General features: G+C 48.4%; 1 protein-coding gene across 1 annotated transcript in view; it reads left to right on the top strand.

The window, feature by feature from the left end:
* STK32C (serine/threonine kinase 32C) overlaps positions 1-21,674 on the top strand; it is a 285,927-nt gene that overhangs the window by 61,015 nt on the left and 203,238 nt on the right. The window contains exon 2 of the mRNA XM_072131004.1: positions 14,719-14,774. Within this exon, the coding sequence (XP_071987105.1) occupies positions 14,719-14,774 (56 nt within the window). The remainder of the gene's footprint in view (positions 1-14,718; positions 14,775-21,674) is intronic.

A 21,674-nucleotide genomic window follows, 5' to 3' on the forward strand; every position in this document is an offset into this window, starting at 1 on the left:
GATATAACGAGCTGTGCACCTGTGTGATATAATGAGCCGTGCACCTGTGTGATATAACGAGCTGCGCACCTGTGTGATATATAATGAGCCGTGCACCTGTGTGATATAACGAACTGCGCACCTGTGTGATATATAACGAGCCGTGCACCTGTGTGTTATAACGAGCCGTGCACCTGTGTGATATAACAAGCCGTGCACCTGTGTGATATAACGAGCCGTGCACCTGTGTGATATAATGAGCCATGCACCTGTGTGATATAATGAGCTGTGCACCTGTGTGATATAAGGAGCTGCGTACCTGTGTGATATAACAAGCCGTGCACCTGTGTGATATAACGAGCTGTGCACCTGTGTGATATAACGAGCCGTGCATCTGTGTGATATATAACGAGCCGTGCACCTGTGTGATATAATGAGTTGTGCACCGGTGTGATATAACGAGCTGCGTACCTGTGTGATATAACAAGCCGTGCACCTGTGTGATATAACGAGCTGTGCACCTGTGTGATATAACGAGCCGTGCATCTGTGTGATATATAACGAGCCGTGCACCTGTGTGATATAATGAGTTGTGCACCTGTGTGATATAACGAGCTGTGCACCTGTGTGATATAACGAGCCGTGCACCTGTGTGATATATAACGAGCCGTGCACCTGTGTGATATAATGAGCTGTGCACCTGTGTGATATAACGAGCTGTTCACCTGTGTGATATAAGGAGCCGCGTACCTATGTGATATAATGAGCCGTGCACCTGTGTGATATAACAAGCCGCGCACCTGTGTGATATAACGAGCCGTGCACCTGTGTGATATAATGAGCCGTGCACCTGTGTGATATAACGAGACTTGCACCTGTGTGACCATGGAAAGATTCCTGTCCACTGGATAGAAACAGAGAAGCTTTCCATAGTAGGACAGCAAGCAGAGATCTAGAAAACTGTGAAGAATTGATACAGAAAGTATATTGGAAAATCGTATCATTTCTCGTTATACAAACAATAACATTAATTTGCTGAAATGGGAAGACCCCTTTAAGACATGAAGATGAAATGTTCCCCAGTAAAGCGGCTGATGTGGTGTCATTAGACTCTGAAGACAAAGGGCTTAATTATTGGATGGAAATAGTTCCAGAAGTAGTTTCATCACCGGCTGAAAGAGCTGGCGTCAGCAGAATATTGTAGTAATGTTGTATGAGCCGGGGGGTAGGGGGGGGGGGGATAATTTACCTTCATTACAATGTCTATGTAGCAGACTACGAGCAAAACCCTACAGCCTCCCGAGATACAGAAGAAGGGACAGGAGGGGCGGTGCACGCGTTCTGCTGCCTTTTTTGTCATCAAAGTCCTGCCCATTGTGACCCCTTACCAGACCCCCTAGCAGAGTACAGCGTCTAGTCTGGCCCCTCTCCTTCTCCTCTCCTTCTCACTTTATGGCCTCTCCTCCTAATATTGTGGTCCCTCTCCTCCTCCCCCTTACATAGTGACCTCTTCCTCCTCACTTTATGGCTTCTTCTCTCGCTCATATTGTGGCTCCTCTCATCCTTACCTTTATATTGTGGCCACTCCTCCCTCTCACCTTATGTCCTCTCCTCCCCTCAAATTGTGGCCCCTTCTCCCCCTTCACATTGTGGCCCCTCCTCTCCCTCGCACTGTGGCCCTTTCTCCCCCCCTCACATTGTGGCCCCTAATTCTTCCTCACACAGTGGCGCCTCCTCGCCCTTAGACTGCATTTACACTTACGTATGGCCACACAGCTACGGCCGGGCGGACATAGATCAGCCGCCATGGAGAGGAGGAGGGTGATCTCCATTGCAATGCATTACGTACGGCCCATAACACGGGGATAGATGGGACATGTCCAGCCTTTTTCCTGTGTACGGAGCGGTACGGTGCCCTCTGTGTTCCGGCCATTGCAGGTCTATGGGGGACGTATGTACGTTGCTTGCAGAAGTGAATCCATTATGACTGCAGACTACATCGTGTTTGTAGTCTGTTTCCATGGAGACACAAAGGTCTGAATAAGAATTGTAAACACAAACTTGGATCGTTCCTTAGTTTTAAGTTTTGCTTATACTTGGATAATTTTGAATTGTTCCTTTTATTAATATCAGATTCTTAAAGGGATTTTTAAAAATTAGGCAAAAGGGTTTCATTTTATTCTCCTCCAGAAACATTGTCATTGACTGCGCAACTTGTTCTGATGTAAAGGGATCGGCTCAGATTGTATAAAGAACAGATGGAGTAGAAGGGAACAAGGTTCATTCAGGGGAGGAGGGATCTGGAGTCCCTTCAATTGGACCTTTTTGGAGTCATTATCATTCCTGGGGGATAATAATAAAACTTTTGTGAAACCCCTTAAATGATCAGGACTTGACTGCACTGGATTCAGGACGCAGCCATCAGATGCAGCCATGAGACGCAGCCCATCAGACGCAGCCATCAGACGCAGCCATCAGACGCAGCCATCAGACACAGCCCATCAGACGCAGCCATCAGACGCAGCCCATCATACGCAGCCATCAGACGCAGCCCATCAGACGCAGCCATCAGACACAGTCCATCAGACGCAGCCCATCAGACGCAGCCCATCAGACGCAGCGCATCAGAAGCAGTCATCAGATGCAGCCCATCAGACACAGCCATCAGACGCAGTGTATCAGACGCAGCGCATCAGACGCAGTCATCAGATGCAGCCAATAGATGCAGCCCATCAGACGCAGCCCATCAGACGCAGCCATCAGACGCAGCCCATCAGACGCAGCCATCAGATGCAGCCATCAGATGCAGTACATCAGAGGCAGCCAGCAGACACAGCCATCAGACACAGCCCATCAGACGCAGCCATCAGACGCACCCATGAGATGCAGCGCATCAGACGCAGCCATCAGACGCAGCCATCAGACACAGCCATCAGACACAGCCCATCAGACGCAGCCATCAGACGCACCCATGAGATGCAGCGCATCAGACGCAGCCATCAGACGCAGCCATCAGACGCAGCCATCAGATGCAGCCCATCAGACGCAGTCATCAGATGCAGCCAACAGACGCAGCCCATCAGACGCAGCCAGCAGACGCAGCCATCAGACGCAGCCATCAGACGCAGCCATCAGATGCAGCCCATCAGACACAGTCATCAGACGCAGCCATCAGATGCAGCCCATCAGACGCAGTCATCAGATGCAGCCATGCAGCCCATCAGATGCAGCCCATCATACCCAGCCATGAGACGCAGCCATGAGACGCAGCCATGAGACGCAGCCATGAGACGCAGCCATCAGACGAAGCCATCAGACGCAGCCATCAGACGCAGCCATCAGACACAGCCATCAGACGCAGCCATCAGACGCAGTCATCAGACGCAGTCATCAGACGCAGCCAATCGACATCCGTTTCTATCTATTAATATTATAATAATTCCAGATTTAAATGACCGTAATAACTTTTCATATAACTAAGAATTTTTTCTCTAGACTTTTTTGTTTTGTTGTAATTTGACAGAAAACTAGAGATTTAGCTGTAAAGTTCGTACAGGATGAAAAGCAAATCCCATTTCTGAGTGTGAATGTAATGAGTGCGAGGTTCACACTTATCAGAAGATTAAGGTCTAAGTTGCTCGTGGATTTTATGATAATGATCTCACTCCGAGCCTGTAATCCATTTACATGGTGCGAATGTGAATTACGTTATAAAACCTGCATCACTAACCCCAGAGGAGCTGCAGGCCGAGCATTTAGTGCTCACAGAGGGAGGAATCTTCAGCTGTAATATTTGCTCCGGGCTTAGACACTTGTACAGAATTGTGAAGAGTTTGATTCAAATGCGGATTAAGATTTAATATAGTTTAACTTTGGACTGATTATCATGATCCAGTTAATGAAGTGGATGACTCCGCGTTCACGCTGCAGTCTAATGGGCACTTAAGGACTGTAGGAGTCTAATTTGTCCGCCATAGTTCTGCTGTACAGAGGACATATCATGAAGTAAGATTAATTTGCTGGAGAAGCTCCTCCTGGTCCATAGTCGTGTCCTATCCCTACATCACTCCCTATATTGTTATGCTTTATGTGCTTCTATAAGTGTATTACGGAGCTGATTTCAGCCTGAAGCTGCTCTGTACATAAGACTTTCCAGATGGTCTTATCCATTTTCTTTAGTGGTCAAGTTTTCTGCTATGTATTTAAATGGGGTTTGGTACTGAGAGAAATATACTAGAATAACCCAGGTCCTTAGATTTACATGATTTCACTGATCAATTTGATGTTTGTATATTTTTAATCTGCCCCCCTGTTCACAACATTTGGCCCCTGAAAGTTAACATGTGAATTAGTTCCTACCATCCGAGGGGGCGGTAACCTTTTATCTTATCTTGGGGGTGTGTCTGTGTGTGTGTAAGGGTAACCGCCCCTTTAACTGTTATGGGTTATTTCACATCTAAACTTCTGGGGGGCATATCTATTGAACGGATAAACGGTTTTAGAAATACAAGCGCCAAATCGATCAGGAGCTCTGTGACAATCACCACAGCTATGGCGGAGGTTGTATCTGAGGACAGCTCCTCTTTAAGGCTTTTTTATAGTTAGACATTCCTTGAACTATTCAGAACAGTTTCCAACATTCCTTTATCTCTTTTGTGATATGATGGTGCTGTGTGTTAATGCTGGAAGACGTACACAATGGGGCAGATTTACTTACCCGGCCCATTCACGATCCAGCGGCACGTTCTCTGAACAGGATTCGGGTCCGGACGGGATTTATGAAGGTAGTTCCTCCGTCGTCCACCAGGTGGCGCTGCTGCGCTGAAAATCATCTGAACGCACCGGAATACACCGAGCTGGACCAGGTGAAGGTGAGCGCTTCCCAAGCGACACAGTTTCGGTTTTTAAATGCAGCGTTTTTTCCGAATCCGTCGGGTTTTCGTTCGGCCACGCCCCCCGATTTCCGTTGCGTGCATGCCAGCGCCGATGCGGCACAATCCGATCGCGTGCGCCAAAATCCCGGGGCAATTCAGGTACAATCGGTGCAAATCGGAAATATTCGGGTAACACGCGAATCGGGCCCTTAGTAAATGACCCCCATTGTGCCTCACAATCTGGACTGGCTAATTACAGTGGGGAGAGCTTGACTTCAGTCCTGAGTTCTGCAGTGCTCTTTAGTTTTTGGATGATGTAATCACACTGGGCAGGGCCGGTGCCAGCGCTGGGACTACCCGGGCAGGTGCCGGGGCCTAGAGCTGCTGACACCAGAATTGTGTTTGTAGGTGCCAGGGTTCTGGAGATGTAGCTCTCTGAAGTTGGATTATTTCGTCCTTTCTGCAATCTGTCACAGTAAAAGCTGTCGTATATATTCACGCGGAGCAGTCCTGAAGGGGTTAAAGGGGCGGCAGCAGTTTTATTCTCCATTATAGTGTCCATGAACATTTTTCTGCTCAGGGGAGCAACATTTTAAATAACAGATAATTACATATTTTCTTATATTTTAATGACCCATTTCTATATGATTTATTCTTATTCCTGGGATCCCCCTCTAAGCACATGGCAAGGGGTTAGCCGGTGACTACTGCAGTGTGCAGAGAGATGGGGACAGGAACAGAGTCAGGAACAGAGCAGTGAAAGATGTCTCTGCAGAGTAAAGATTTTTTTTATATTTAGGAACATCAGACTAAAACTTTCTGAAAGATGATATTATTTGGTTGGACGCCGCTTTCGGGAGTGACGCCACTCATCAGTTATTAGAAGTAATTACTAAACACTGAAATAAAATACAACACCCAGGATTTAGCATTGAAATCATTGGGGCTCATTTACTATGGGCTCCGCGGCCGCACTTTCGTTGGGTTTCCCGAATTTTTCTGTTTTGCGGCGAATTCCGCCGGGATTTTAGCCCACGCGATTGGATTTTGGCGCAATCGCTCCGGCTTTCACGCGACAGAAATTGGGGGGTGTGGCCTTCGGACAACCCGACCAATTTAAAAAACTAAATGTGTTGCAAGATCAAGCACTTACATGCTTCGGGAAGAAGAAGGTCAACTCCGAGCAGACTTCGGCACAGCAGCGACACCTACTGGATATCGGGCGCACGACCTTAGTGAATCCTGGCAGAACCCGAATCCACGTCGGACGACGTGCCGCAGGATCGCGACGGGACCAGGTAAGTAAATGAGCCCCATTGAGTTGCCCAAAAATGTCAGAATTCTTCTGTTGGCTTCATTCACCATGAGCTTTTCAGTACAGTGTGAATGGGAATAAGTTGTATGACCTCTCTGCGTCTGTTCTCACTCATGTGGCTGAAGCTGGAGAGATTCCCTACAGAATCAGCCACTAATAGACCCCTTCGGGGCACAATGAATCGACCATCTTCCAGGTGCATCCCCTACCGGCGCTGCAGCCGGTGCCACGTACCAGGGATGGAGCCTCCGTCTTCTGGATTGCTTCTCTTTGAGCAGATTGCGGTTCCGACCTTCCCCTCCTCTTGTATTTGTGATTATCCGAGGTTCTTTGTCTTCCTTCAGATCTTTGGCTTATACAATGTCATGGAGAACACAAAGGCTCATTTTCGGTGAGTCACATTGCAGGACGGTGATGCAGAAGACGATTCTGATTTACTCAATTAAACACAGTCCTACATAAGATTCTTTCATTGCAGCCACAAAGTCATTTCCCGGGCAAATAAAAAGAACTTTCCGAGCGAGAATTAAATGTAGCGACGTATAAAGACTTATGTGGCGAGAGCGGCCGCGGCCCAGCAGCTGCAGGAGCTACAGAGGAATCAGACGAGAGCCCATCAGTGGTGTCATTATTTTATTATGTCTGGATCTGTACTTTGTCTGCAGTTTTACTGTGTCATCCAATGGTGAAGTCTAGTGCTGTCAGGACATAATAATCAGAATCACAGTTTCACATTATGTGATAAGAGATGTAAATGTTACAAAACGTAAAGGGAACCTGTCAGCACACTTTCACATATACAGCTAGTGATGGGTTCCTATCAACTAATTGACACCTTCCTTTAGCTAAAAATTGTTTCCCTCACTTCCACATAAAATCAACTTTATGTTATATTCCCTGGCAACAGAGGGGGCGTGTCATGCTTGGCCAGCCCCTCCCATCTATTCCCCCCATGTCCCAAGCTTCTTCTCAGCATGTCATGTGACCAGTGTGATGTCATCTAAGGTCCTGTTACTTCTGCAACGTCTACTCAATGTATGTATCTGATCACATGAAATCCCAGCAGCTTCCATGGAGGATGGGGAGGAGAACAAGTCTAAGGTCCTGTTACATTTGCAATGTTTATCCCTTGTCACATGAGATCAAAGCTGCCTCCATGGACTTCTACTCTTCCCCATCCTCCATGTAGGCTGCTGGGATTTCCTTTAATCAGATACATGGGGTAGACATTGCAAATGTACCTTAGATGGCCTTAGATGACATCACCCTTGTCATATGATTTTAAGGGGGTATTCTCATCTCATCTGGGCATTCACATTCAGTTTCATTAATCTGCCATATATAAACATTTCTTCAATTAGATTAAAAAAATGTTCCTGTGTGAAGATAATTTCTCATAAATGTAGTCATATTGTCCCTTAGAAACAAGACTGTGTTTTTGGATGCGACCACCTCTGCTGGAGGGATTGCACAAAGAAACAAAAGGTCTTTGTATATGAAATATCCGGGAGTTACTGCAGGTCCCGCAGCCGTCCTGTGGTAATGATCGCTGGATCCAGGAGGTCAGGCAGGACTCTATAGCGCATGTCTGGCCACCGCTTCCTGAGTGTGTGTGGGGGGGTCGTATCCAAGGAAGCCATCTACTCTCTAAGAGACAACATGACTACATTTATGAGAAATTATCTTCACACAGGAACATTTTTTTAAATAACATCCAATTGAAGAAATGTTTACAAATGGGAAATGGATTTATTTAAATGGAAAATATCCAGATGGGAAAACCCCTTTAAGTGCCCAGTGATGTAACAGAGCTCTCTCTCCATGTTCCACACAGCAGCATGTCCTCACAGTGAGACCTGTCAATCAGGAACAAGTAGGTGGGGCGGGACTCACTTAGTGTCACTGGAGTTACATCAGGTCAGTTGCATATAATTTTACAAACTGATTTTTTAATTGTAGTTTTTAATGAAGTCTTTATTTTGGGTGGATTGATTTGCACAGCAGGTTCTCATTAACGGAATCTGTCCTTTCAATGTAAGGAAAACATACAAGGAGCCGCCTTATTTCAGATATGATAGAGGCATCGTTTTCCTTTTATTACTGGGAAACTAATTAGCATATTCCTTAACCAACTATAACAGTCTTAGTTATCATTATGTCAGACATTGATGCCTTATATAACATATATCATTATTTTCTCAGTCTTGACAACTCTTTAGAATATTCCTTACCCAGAATCTCCAGCAGAGCTTGCCTGGTCTTTAGTGGGAACCTGTCATCAGAAACTGTCTTAATAAACTACTACCAGTATGTTGTCCCGCTGCTTTACACCTTACAGATCATGTTTCTGTCATAGCAAAGGATAGTTCTATTACCAAGAAAATGAACTTTGAAGTGAAATGTAAACTGGATGTATAAAGTCAACACTGAAGTCAAGCTCTCTCTTCCTCTTAACACCTCCTCCCATGACTTACATCATGCACTGGACTTCAGCAGATCTGGTTAGTGATGTCTCTGGGTACAGGACCATAAATTAGCGTGAAGGGGGAAGTCTGAGACAGGGAAGGCTTGGATTCAGTCTTAAACTCTCCTCCCCCATGACTTTATACAACAAATTTACACTCACTTCAAAGTTGATTTTCTGGATGATGCCACCTCCTGGAGCACTGAAATATGAACTGGAAGTTGTTTGGCTGCTGGACAATATACTGGTAGTGGTTTATTAGGTATATTTCTGCTGACAGGTTCCCTTTGACACTCTGTAGGCCTGAAAATGTGTCCAGCAAGTGGGGAATGAATCTCTGCCTGACCTCACACTTTGCAGGGATCAGCAGTCCAGTATGTGTACGGGAGGAATGAGAGAGCGTGTAGTGGCGAGGAAGGGTCACTGCACCTCGGTTACTATTTACTTTAGCTGGGTTTTGGACCCAGACAAAAAGAAGAATTTTAAAGTTAAATCCCGTGCTCATTCCGGATCAGTCGGATCGTCCGACAGCTGCTCCAAAATCCGATCACTGGCAACACAATCCCAACCCTAGGTAAATGAGCCCCATTGTCTCACCCTTCTCCCTGCTCCCTCAGCACTTGTAGGAAGTGCTCGCTGCCCAAGTGCCTGGATCTGGCATACGCTATAGCTAGTGCGCGCACACGGGGGTCCCTGCCCTGCACCGGTCCACAGACTGCTGGTACTGCCTCCACTCCTACCTCCCCACGTGGCAAAGAGGGGGAAATAGCTATGTCACAGCTTGTGCGATAGTAATCTGGTGGAGAAGCAGTGATACATCCCCCCGATATATTATTGTTGGTAGACCTGGTGCAGATTTTGGGTCCCAGCAGTTTTAAGTTTCTATAATACTCTGAAGGTTGAGTGATAGCGCAGAAGTTAGTGGAGAACATAACAGCCTCCCCCAGGGCAGAGGAGCAGAGGCTTTGAACACAATGGGGCACATTTACTTACCCGCGACGCGTTGTCCGACCAGGATTCGTGTCTGCCGGGATTCACTAAGGTCCGTGCGCCCAATATCCAGCAGGTGTCTCTGCTGCGCCGAGGTCAGCCGGAGTTCACCTTCTTCCTCCGGTGCATGTGAGTGCTTGATCTTGCGACACAAATCGTTTTTTAAAATTCTGCGTTTTTTTCCGAATCCATTGGGTTGTCCGACGGCCAAGCCCCCCAATTTCTGTCGCGTGACAGACGGCACCGATGCGCCAGAACCCGGGGCAATTTGTCGCAAAATGGAAATATTCTGGAAACCTGACGAAAGTGCGGCGTTCAGACCCTTAGTAAATGAGCCCCACTGCATCTAGTTACTGATTGTTCCAAATCTGTTCCAACAGAGAAGGGAAAGGTCTGCAGATTCAACTGTAAAAATGTGTGGAAATCTGGTCACCGCGTCCGTTACCACATCGCACCAAACGTTATTCTACATATTATCCACAAAGAGCTGATGTTTCGCTCCTCTGTGACCTTAATGGTCAGACAGTAAGCGGGTCCTATTATTCGGAGCCTGTACGATATATAACACCTGCGCAGCACAAATAACAGGGGCTTAAGGAGGATCCTTCAATGGGATTAAATCACTGACAGCAGAGAAAACCCTGGATCAGGATGGAGGGGGACAAGGAGGTTTCCAGCAAAAGACAGAAATAGCTGAAATAAAATCGACCAAAACTCAAGCGTTACACGAGGGGGAGACAATGGCGAATCAGTGCCGAGTCCTGGACTGTAGCGTCCTGTTATCCATCATGGAGGAGGACCGGTTACACTTCTACAACTTCAAATGTAAAGGAAGCCCCTCTGTAGGACGATACATATATTGTGTATGCAGCCCCTATGCGGGCTAATGTGCCTCCAAATTATAACCACAACTACAAGCATATTCCTGCTTATATTTCCTTATTTACTCTGTCAGCAGCTTTTACCCCTCTAACTACCTGCCCCCTCTAGTAGGGTATGAAAAGTCCCTTCTATCCTTTATTCATGTTAAAACTTTCCCTCTTACCTACTAAAAATCTCTCCTCATATGCAAATAACCTGAGAAGAGTCAGATTTTGCCGGAGATAAGTGTCATTCGAGAAGCTTCACTTCTGTAGTACCTAGACTCATGCTTCTGGTGTCATATTAAAGATAAAAATCCCATTCTTCAGATCACAGGAGGCTTGTGGATCTGTGAGCTACAGAACCAGAGATACAGACATAGTTGGGAATAGGGGCTGTACCATCATCTACCATCATCGATCATTACAGAAGGGTGCAGCTAAAGTGACATTTCTACTGCATTGGATCATGCAAAATAAGCAATGACGGCAGATTAGAGGATGGCAGATTAGAGGATGGCAGATTAGAGGATGGCAGATTAGTGGATGACAGATTAGAAGATGACAGATTAGAGAACGGCAGATTAGAGGATGGCAGATTAGAGGATGGCAGATTGAAGGATGGCAGATTAGAGAATGGCAGATTAGAGAATGGCAGATTAGAGGATGACAGATTAGAGGATGGCAGATTGAAGGATGGCAGATCCGAGTATGGCAGATTAGAGAATGGCAGATTAGAGAATGGCAGATTAGAGGATGACAGATTAGAGAATGGCAGATTAGAGAATGGCAGATTAGAGAATGGCAGATTAGTGGATGACAGATTAGAGGACGGCAGATTAGAGGACGGCAGATTAGAGGACGGCAGATTAAAGGATGGCAGATCCGAGTATGGCAGATTAGAGAATGGCAGATTAGAGAATGGCAGATTAGAGGACAACAGATTAGAGGATGACAGATTAGAGGACAGCATATTAGAGGATGACAGATTAGAGAATGGCAGATTAGAGAATGGCAGATTAGAGGACAACAGATTAGAGGATGGCAGATTAGAGGACGACAGATTAGAGGACAGCATATTAGAGGACGTCAGATTAGAGGATGGCAGATTAGAGGATGGCAGATTAGAGGATTGTAAATTAGAGAATGGCAGATTAGAGGACAACAGATTAGAGGATGGCAGATTAGAGGACATCATATTAGAGGACGGTAAATTAGAGGATGGCAGATTAGAAGATGGCAGATTAGAGGACGGCAGATTAGAAAATGGCAGATTAGAGGATGGCAGATTAGAGGACGGCAGATTGGTTCCCAAAAAATGCAATGTGAAAATACCCTAATACCTGCAAATCTTACCGTCAAATTTCTGCTACCTCCACCGCGGTCCTTGTGTCCTCAGGGAGTTTTTGGAAATTTGCAAAGTTGAAAGTCGTTAAGAGCGGGAAGTGGCATCGGGCCAATGTCTCCAGAAGTCTCTGACGCCTCATTCAGCTTCATTAACACCATTTCATTTTAATATGTAATTAATTAATGGCTATTGTGTTAGCGGCAGATCTCGTGTTATGACCTTGGACGCCGTCATCTCCCTTGTATCGCACAGAGGTCCCTGGGGTGGGCGGCAGCTAGGACCCAGGTCCTGCAGCTTCTGTAGGGTCCTTCATCTGGAGAACTGGGGGCTCATACACTTATGTAACACACAAGCCATGGACCTGCAGATTCGGGGGTCTCCACAAGGTGTAGGTGCACATGAGGCCTTGGAGCTACCTACCTCATGCATTTGGTGGGGGACGTTCCAAAGGGTCCCCCAAAAAAACGCATGAGCCTCTTTATAAATCTTCATAGCTCTGTCCCCTCCAGTGTGAATGAGGCTTTTCCTGTAAAATAAGAGCTGCTTGTATATGGGATTCTAGTTTAACGCGCCACAAAAGGGTTAATGGTCTCTCGGTTTCTATTTTGTCTCCTATTGTTTGCCTTAAGAACTTGGCGGAAATTCTGCACTTGCAGAGAAATGGAGCTGGAAAAGGGATCCCTGGAGGGAGAGGTGAAATCTGTGATCCTCGGGAACAAAGCGTCTTGTGTGGATATTGTTAGAAGAGGCCGACAATGGATCTCACCTGCCGGAGAAAGGAGGGCATAATCCGCAGACTTTACAGTGAATTTATCACTGTAAAAATATAGAACACGTCCAAGTCTGTGCAATCTGCCCAATATTATTCTATTATTTATTATTATAGTTGCATTGAAATCATCAATATCTGTAGTATCTGTAGTGTCTGTAAAGTCTGTAGTGTGTGTGGTGTCTGTAGTGTCTGTAAAGTCTGTAGTGTGTGTGGTGTCTGTAGTGTGTGCAGTGTCTGTAGTGTGTGTAGTGTCTGTAGAGTCAGTAGTGTCTGTAGTGTGTGTGGTGTCTGTAGTGTCTGTTGTGTCTGTAGTGTATGTAGTGTGTGTAGTATCTGTAGTGTCTGTAGTGTGTGTAGTTTTTGTGGTGTCTTTAGTGTATGTAGTGTCTGTAGTGTTTGTGGTGTCTGCAGTGTCTGTGGTATCTGTAGTGTCTGCAGTGTCTGTAGTGTCTGTGGTATCTGTAGTGTCTGTAGCATCTGTGGTGTCTGTAGCATCTGTAGTGTCTGTGGTATCTGCAGTATCTGTAGTGTCTGTAGTATCTGTAGTGTGTGTGGTGCCTGCAGTGTGTGTAGTTTTTGTAGTGTCTGTGGTATCTGTAGTGTCTGTACTGTCTGTAGTGTCTGTAGTATCTGTGGTGTATGTAGTGTGTGTAGTGTATGTAGTGTCTGTAGTGTGTGTGGTGTCTGCAGTGTGTGTAGTGTCTGTAGTGTCAGTGGTATCTGTAGTGTCTGTACTGTCTGTAGTGTCTGTGGTGTCTGTAGTGTGTGTAGTAACTGTAGTGTGTGTAGTGTCTCTAGTGTCTGTAATGTCTTTAGATTCTGTAGTGTCTGTAGTGTGTATAGTATCTGGTGTCTGTCGGGTCCTTAGTGTGTGTAGTGTCTGTAGTGTGTGTAGTGTCTGTAGTATCTGTAGTGTGTGTAGTGTCTTTAGTGTCTGTAATATCTGTAGTGTCTGTAGGGACTGTAGTATCTGTAGTGTGTGTAGTGTATGTAGTGTCTTTAGTGCCTGTAATGTCTGTAGTATCTGTAGTGTCTGTAGTGTGTGTAGTGTCTGTAGTGTGTGTAGTGTATGTAGTGTCTTTAGTGTCTGTAGTGTGTGTAGTATCTGTTGTGTCTGTAGGGTCTGTAGTATCTGTAGTGTGTGTAGTGTATGTAGTGTCTTTAGTGTCTGTAATGTCTGTAGTATCTGTAGTGTGTGTAGGGTCTGTAGTGTGTGTAGTGTCTGTAGTGTGTGTAGTGTCTGTAGTGTGTGTAGTGTATGTAGTGTCTTTAGTGTCTGTAATGTCTGTAGTGTCTGTAGGGTCTGTAGTGTCTGTAGTGTCTGTAGTGTCTTCTGAGCTCTGCTGCTGGGGATGAGCTGTTCTGCATGAGAGCTCTGTGTTGCTTCTCAGTTTACACCTCCTTCAGGTTGGATCGTTTTTGCGAGTCAAGTTGCTAATGATGAATGATTATAAGGCGCAGTAAAGCATCTGGATTGGTAGGATAAATGAGGAGAACATGGTTATGTTTGCTGAACGACTAGTTTGATGTTTAGTTGCAAACTGTCACAAAAACAGTGCAACAATATGCAAAGGTGCAAAAACTACATACATCTGGCCCTAAGTATCTATATCTATCTATCTATGTATCTATGTTTTGCTCTTTCTCGCACATCTATCTATGCATTTATGAAAACTGTCTTTTTTGCATGTTCCCCCCTTGACCCCACTTATGCAGAAGTGGAGGATGTGAATTGCCTCGTCACAAATATTCGGTGCACGGCTGTCAGTCGCTCTACACTTTGTTGATTTCAGTTACTTTGTGCTAAGGATGTTTTCCCTGATGGTGAGTGGCTCCGCCCATTGCCACGCCCAGGCGGGAAGACCCCGTATCTGTACATAAACAATGAATAACTTCCTCTCTGGTTCAGTAAATAATCTCTATGTAATTTCTGTTGTGCAGATGACATATTTTTTTTCTAGTGCAGTAATTAAACATGTGGCCCCTTTTTGGGTATTTTTGGTGCCCTATGACAGTTCTCCCTCCACTATTATGATGTAACATTGTGTATAAGGTGCATGAAGAACATTGCAGATGTTCACAGTCCAATAATTTAGATTTTTTCCTCTCCTTGTAGTGAACTTGGATCATTTTCAGATTCTCCGGGCGATTGGTAAGGGAAGCTTTGGCAAGGTAAGAATTTTTTTTCTCTCTTCTTGAAAGCCGAGTCCTAGCGGTGACTTTGCAGCTTTGACAACGTGTGACCTGTCCTGACCTGAGACTATTCTGCAGGTTTTCAGCCGACTCTCTGTAAGATGGAAAACCCCTGGGATGAGGAATGACTTTGTTTGTTGTGCCTGATTTATTTTATGTTGTCTATTATCTTCCTGTGAAGGTGACATAATGTGACAGTCTATCTTATTCATGGCTGCAATTCACACCACCTTGGCCATTCACCCCTATAGGACTCATTGGAAGGATTTATCTTGGCTTGTACGCCCGAATACTGGTGCAAAAGTTGTTGATTTACTCCTGGTGCAGAGCCAGGAATTGTGAATACTCCGCCCTCAATTCCACTTTTTGTGGGGAGGGTGCAGTATAGTGGTTGGCGTAGGACGGGGAGGAGGCTGTGTAGTGGGTTAGCACAGGGTGGGAAGGGGCAGTGTAGAGGGTTGGCGCAAGGGGCGGTGGGGACAGTGTAGTGGTTTGGCACGGGGAGTGGAGGGGGCAGTATAGTAGGTTGGCACAGAGCATGGAGGAGGCGGTGTAGTAGGTTGGCACAGGGCGGGAGAGGCAGTGTATTAGTTTGGTGCAGGGCAGGGAGGAGGAAGTGTAGTGTGCTGGCGCAGGGCCGGGAGGGGGCAGTGTAGTAGGTTGGCACAGGGCGGGGATGGGGCAGTGTAGTAGGTTGGTGCAGAACAGGGAGGGGGCAGTGTAGAAGGTTGGCACTGGGCGGGGAGGGGGCAGTGTAGAAGGGTGGCACAGGGCGGGGAGGGGGCAGTGTAGTAGGTTGGTGCAGGGCATGGAGGTGGAAGTGTAGTGTGTTGGCGCAGGGCCGGGAGGGGGCAGTGTAGCAGGTTGGCACAGAACAGGGAGGGGGCAGTGTAGAAGGTTGGCACAGGGCGGGGATGGGGCAGTGTAGTAGGTTGGCGCAGGGCATAGAGGAGGCAGTGTAGTAGGTTGGTGCAGGACATAGAGGAGGCAATGTATTAGGTTGGTGCAGGGCATAGAGGAGGCAGTGTAGTAGGTTGGCACAGGGCAGGGAGGGGGCAGTGTAGTAGGTTGGCACAGGGCAGGGAGGGGGCAGTGTAGTAGGTTGGTGCAGGGTAGGGATGGGGAAGTGTAGTGTGTTGGCACAGGGTGGGGAGGAGGCAGTGTAGTAGGTTAGCACAGAACAGGGAGGGGGCAGTGTAGAAGGGTGGCACAGGGCGGGGAGGGGGCAGTGTAGTAGGTTAGCACAGAACAGGGAGGGGGCAGTGTAGAAGGGTGGCACAGGGTGGGGGCAGTGTAGTAGGTTGGTGCAGGGCATAGAGGAGGCAGTGTAGTAGGTTGGTGCAGGGCATAGAGAAGGCAGTGTAGAAGGTTGGTGCAGGGCATAGAGGAGGCAGTGTAGTAGGTTGGCACAGGGCGGGGAGGGGGCAGTGTAGTAGGTTAGCACAGAACAGGGAGTGGGCAGTGTAGAAGGTTGGCACAGGGTGGGCGGGGGCAGTGTAGTAGGTTGGTGCAGGGTAGGGATGGGGAAGTGTAGTGTGTTGGCACAGGGTGGGGAGGAGGCAGTGTAGTAGGTTAGCACAGAACAGGGAGGGGGCAGTGTAGAAGGGTGGCACAGGGCGGGGAGGGGGCAGTGTAGTAGGTTAGCACAGAACAGGGAGGGGGCAGTGTAGAAGGGTGGCACAGGGCGGGGGCAGTGTAGTAGGTTGGTGCAGGGCATAGAGGAGGCAGTGTAGAAGGTTGGTGCAGGGCATAGAGGAGGCAGTGTAGTAGGTTGGCACAGGGCGGGGAGGGGGCAGTGTAGTAGGTTAGCACAGAACAGGGAGGGGGCAGTGTAGAAGGTTGGCACAGGGTGGGGCGGGGGCAGTGTAGTAGGTTAGCACAGAACAGGGAGGGGGCAGTGTAGAAGAGTGGCACAGGGCGGGGGCAGTGTAGTAGGTTGGTGCAGGGTAGGGATGGGGAAGTGTAGTGTGTCGGCACAGGGTGGGGAGGAGGCAGTGTAGTAGGTTAGCACAGAACAGGGAGGGGGCAGTGTAGAAGGGTGGCACAGGGCGCGGAGGGGGAAGTGCAGTAGGTTAGCACAGAACAGGGAGGGGGCAGTGTAGTGTGTTGGCACAGGGTGGGGCGGGGGCAGTGTAGTAGGTTGGTGCAGGGCATGGAGGAGACAGTGTAGTCTGTTGGCACAGGGTGGGGATGGGTCAGTGTAGTAGGTTGGTGCAGGGCATGGAGGAGGCAGTGTAGTGTTTTGGCACAGGGTGGGGATGGGTCAGTGTAGTAGGTTGGTGCAGGGCATGGAGGAGGCAGTGTAGTGTGTTGGCACAGGGTGGGGATGGGTCAGTGTAGAAGGTTGGTGCAGGGCATAGAGGAGGCAGTGTAGTAGGTTGGCACAGGGCGGGGAGGGGGCAGTGTAGTAGGTTGGTGCAGGGTAGGGATGGGGAAGTGTAGTGTGTTGGCACAGGGTGGGGAGGAGGCAGTGTAGTAGGTTAGCACAGAACAGGGAGGGGGCAGTGTAGAAGGGTGGCACAGGGCGGGGAGGGGGCAGTGTAGTAGGTTAGCACAGAACAGGTAGCGGGCAGTGTAGAAGGGTGGCACAGGGCAGGGGCAGTGTAGAAGGTTGGTGCAGGGCATAGAGGTGGCAGTGTAGTAGGTTGGCACAGGGCGGGGAGGGGGCAGTGTAGTAGGTTAGCACAGAACAGGGAGGGGGCAGTGTAGAAGGTTGGCACAGGGTGGGCGGGGGCAGTGTAGTAGGTTGGTGCAGGGTAGGGATGGGGAAGTGTAGTGTGTTGGCACAGGGTGGGGAGGAGGCAGTGTAGTAGGTTAGCACAGAACAGGGAGGGGGCAGTGTAGAAGGGTGGCACAGGGCGGGGAGGGGGCAGTGTAGTAGGTTAGCACAGAACAGGGAGGGGGCAGTGTAGAAGGGTGGCACAGGGAGGGGGCAGTGTTGTAGGTTGATGCAGGGTAGGGATGGGGAAGTGTAGTGTGTTGGCACAGGGTGGGGAGGAGGCAGTGTAGTAGGTTAGCACAGAACAGGGAGGGGGCAGTGTAGAAGGGTGGCACAGGGCGGGGAGGGGGCAGTGTAGTAGGTTAGCACAGAACAGGGAGGGGGCAGTGTAGAAGGGTGGCACAGGGCGGGGGCAGTGTAGTAGGTTGGTGCAGGGCATAGAGGAGGCAGTGTAGAAGGTTGGTGCAGGGCATAGAGGAGGCAGTGTAGTAGGTTGGCACAGGGCGGGGAGGGGGCAGTGTAGTAGGTTAGCACAGAACAGGGAGGGGGCAGTGTAGAAGGTTGGCACAGGGTGGGGCGGGGGCAGTGTAGTAGGTTAGCACAGAACAGGGAGGGGGCAGTGTAGAAGGGTGGCACAGGGCGGGGGCAGTGTAGTAGGTTGGTGCAGGGCATAGAGGAGGCAGTGTAGAAGGTTGGTGCAGGGCATAGAGGAGGCAGTATAGTAGGTTGGCACAGGGCGGGGAGGGGGCAGTGTAGTAGGTTAGCACAGAACAGGGAGGGGGCAGTGTAGAAGGTTGGCACAGGGTGGGGCGGGGGCAGTGTAGTAGGTTAGCACAGAACAGGGAGGGGGCAGTGTAGAAGGGTGGCACAGGGCGGGGGCAGTGTAGTAGGTTGGTGCAGGGTAGGGATGGGGAAGTGTAGTGTGTCGGCACAGGGTGGGGAGGAGGCAGTGTAGTAGGTTGGTGCAGGGTAGGGATGGGGAAGTGTAGAAGGGTGGCACAGGGCGGGGAGGGGCAGTGTACTAGGTTAGCACAGAACAGGGAGGGGGCAGTGTAGAAGGGTGGCACAGGGCGCGGAGGGGGCAGTGTAGTAGGTTAGCACAGAACAGGGAGGGGGCAGTGTAGTGTGTTGGCACAGGGTGGGGCGGGGGCAGTGTAGTAGGTTAGTGCAAGGCATGGAGGAGGCAGTGTAGTCTGTTGGCACAGGGTGGGGATGGGTCAGTGTAGTAGGTTGGTGCAGGGCATTGAGGAGGCAGTGTAGTGTTTTGGCACAGGGTGGGGATGGGTCAGTGTAGTAGGTTGGTGCAGGGCATGGAGGAGGCAGTGTAGTGTGTTGGCACAGGGTGGGGATGGGTCAGTGTAGTAGGTTGGTGCAGGGCATAGAGGAGGCAGTGTAGTAGGTTGGCACAGGGCAGGGAGGGGGCAGTGTAGTAGGTTGGCACAGGGCGGGGAGGGGGCAGTGTAGTAGGTTGGTGCAGGGTAGGGATGGGGAAGTGTAGTGTGTTGGCACAGGGCGGGGAGGGGGCAGTGTAGTAGGTTAGCACAGAACAGGTAGCGGGCAGTGTAGAAGGGTGGCACAGGGCGGCGGCAGTGTAGAAGGTTGGTGCAGGGCATAGAGGAGGCAGTGTAGTAGGTTGGTGCAGGGCATGGAGGAGGCAGTGTAGTGTGTTGGCACAGGGTGGGGTGGTGGCAGTGTAGTAGGTTGGTGCAGGGTAGGGATGGGGAAGTGTAGTGTGTTGGCACAGGGCATAGAGGAGGCAGTGTAGTAGGTTAGCACAGAACAGGGAGGGGGCAGTGTAGAAGGTTGGCACAGGGTGGCCGGGGGCAGTGTAGTAGGTTGATGCAGGGTAGGGATGGGGAAGTGTAGTGTGTTGGCACAGGGTGGGGAGGAGGCAGTGCAGTAGGTTAGCACAGAACAGGGAGGGGGCAGTGTAGTAGGTTGGTGCAGGGTAGGGATGGGGCAGTGTAGAAGGGTGGCACAGGGCGGGGAGGGGCAGTGTAGTAGGTTAGCACAGAACAGGGAGGGAGCAGTGTAGAAGGGTGGCACTGGGCGGGGAGGGGGCAGTGTAGTAGGTTAGCACAGAACAGGGAGGGGGCAGTGTAGAAGGGTGGCACAGGGCGCGGAGGGGGCAGTGTAGTAGGTTAGCACAGAACAGGGAGGGGGCAGTGTAGAAGGGTGGCACAGGGCGCGGAGGGGGCAGTGTAGTAGGTTAGCACAGAACAGGGAGGGGGCAGTGTAGAAGGGTGGCACAAGGCGCGGAGGGGGCAGTGTAGTAGGTTAGCACAGAACAGGGAGGGGGCAGTGTAGTGTGTTGGCACAGGGTGAAGCGTGGGCAGTGTAGTAGGTTGGTGCAGGGCATTGAGGAGGCAGTGTAGTGTGTTGGCACAGGGTGGGGATGCGTCAGTGTAGTAGGTTGGTGCAGGGCATGGAGGAGGCAGTGTAGTGTGTTGGCACAGGGTGGGGATGGGTCAGTGTAGTAGGTTGGTGCAGGGCATGGAGGAGGCAGTGTAGTGTGTTGGCACAGGGTGGGGTGGTGGCAGTGTAGTAGGTTGGTGCAGGGTAGGGATGGGGAAGTGTAATGGGTTGGCACAGGGCAGGGGTGCCACGCATGTGCCCTACATATAGCTTGACCAGGTTCAGGCACTTACATACAACTGAGATGGGTGCACACTGCTCCCGTTTAGTGCACTCACCTTGCCCAAGATCTACCAAAGCCCTGATATATCCGGTTTGGCCAGAGGGTTGGGGCCAACATTAAGCACTGGCTCATGGAGTATCACTGCTTGATAAATCTGCCCCATTGTTTTAGCAGTCCCATTTTGGAATGGGTGCCAGGTACCACTAATGTGTTCTTCAGTTACTCTACTTTTCCACTCCATTGCGCTGTCAGAGTAGGGGTTGGACTGGGATTCTTTGGGCACTCCAGTAAAACTTTTCTGGGGGCTCAACTTCCATCAACCTCTTGAATGTAGACGCTGGTAGACTCCATATGGGTTGTGTTTTGCTGGACTTCTGGAGTCCTCTGATTCTCCGGTGGGACAGTCCAGCAGCTGAGATAAAAGATGTATACTATAAGATGTATACTCAGGATGTGTACTATAAGATGTATATACTCAGGATGTGTACTATAAGATGTATATACTCAGGATGTGTGCTATAAGATGTATATACTCAGGATGTGTACTATAAGATGTATACTCAGGATGTGTACTATAAGATGTATATACTCAGGATGTGTACTATAAGATGTATATACTCAGGATGTGTACTATAAGATGTATATACTCAGGATGTGTGCTATAAGATGTATATACTCAGGATGTGTACTATAAGATGTATACTCAGGAGGTGTACTATAAGATGTATACTCAGGATGTGTACTATAAGATGTATATACTCAGGAGGTGTACTATAAGGTGTATATACTCAGGAGGTGTACTATAAGATGTATACTCAGGATGTATAATATAAGATGTATATACTCAGGATGTGTGCTATAAGATGTATATACTCAGGAGGTGTACTATAAGATGTATATACTCAGGAGGTGTACTATAAGATGTATACTCAGGATGTATAATATAAGATGTATATACTCAGGATGTGTGCTATAAGATGTATATACTCAGGATGTATACTATAAGATGTATACTCAGGATGTATAATATAAGATGTATATACTCAGGAGGTGTACTATAAGATGTATATACTCAGGATGTGTACTATAAGATGTATATACTCAGGAGGTGTACTATAAGATGTATATACTCAGGAGGTGTACTATAAGATGTATACTCAGGATGTATAATATAAGATGTATATACTCAGGAGGTGTACTATAAGATGTATATACTCAGGGTGTGTACTATAAGATGTATACTCAGGATGTATACTATAAGATGTATATACTCAGGGTGTGTACTATAAGATGTATACTCAGGATGTATACTATAAGATGTATACTCAGGATGTATACTATAAGATGTATATACTCAGGGTGTGTACTATAAGATGTATACTCAGGATGTATACTATAAGATGTATACTCAGGATGTGTACTATAAGATGTATATACTCAGGATGTATAATATAAGATGTATATACTCAGGATGTATAATATAAGATGTATATACTCAGGATGTATACTATAAGATGTATAC

Source organism: Engystomops pustulosus, chromosome 11 (genome assembly GCF_040894005.1).
Source record: "Engystomops pustulosus chromosome 11, aEngPut4.maternal, whole genome shotgun sequence".
Classification (NCBI taxonomy): Eukaryota; Metazoa; Chordata; class Amphibia; order Anura; family Leptodactylidae; genus Engystomops; species Engystomops pustulosus.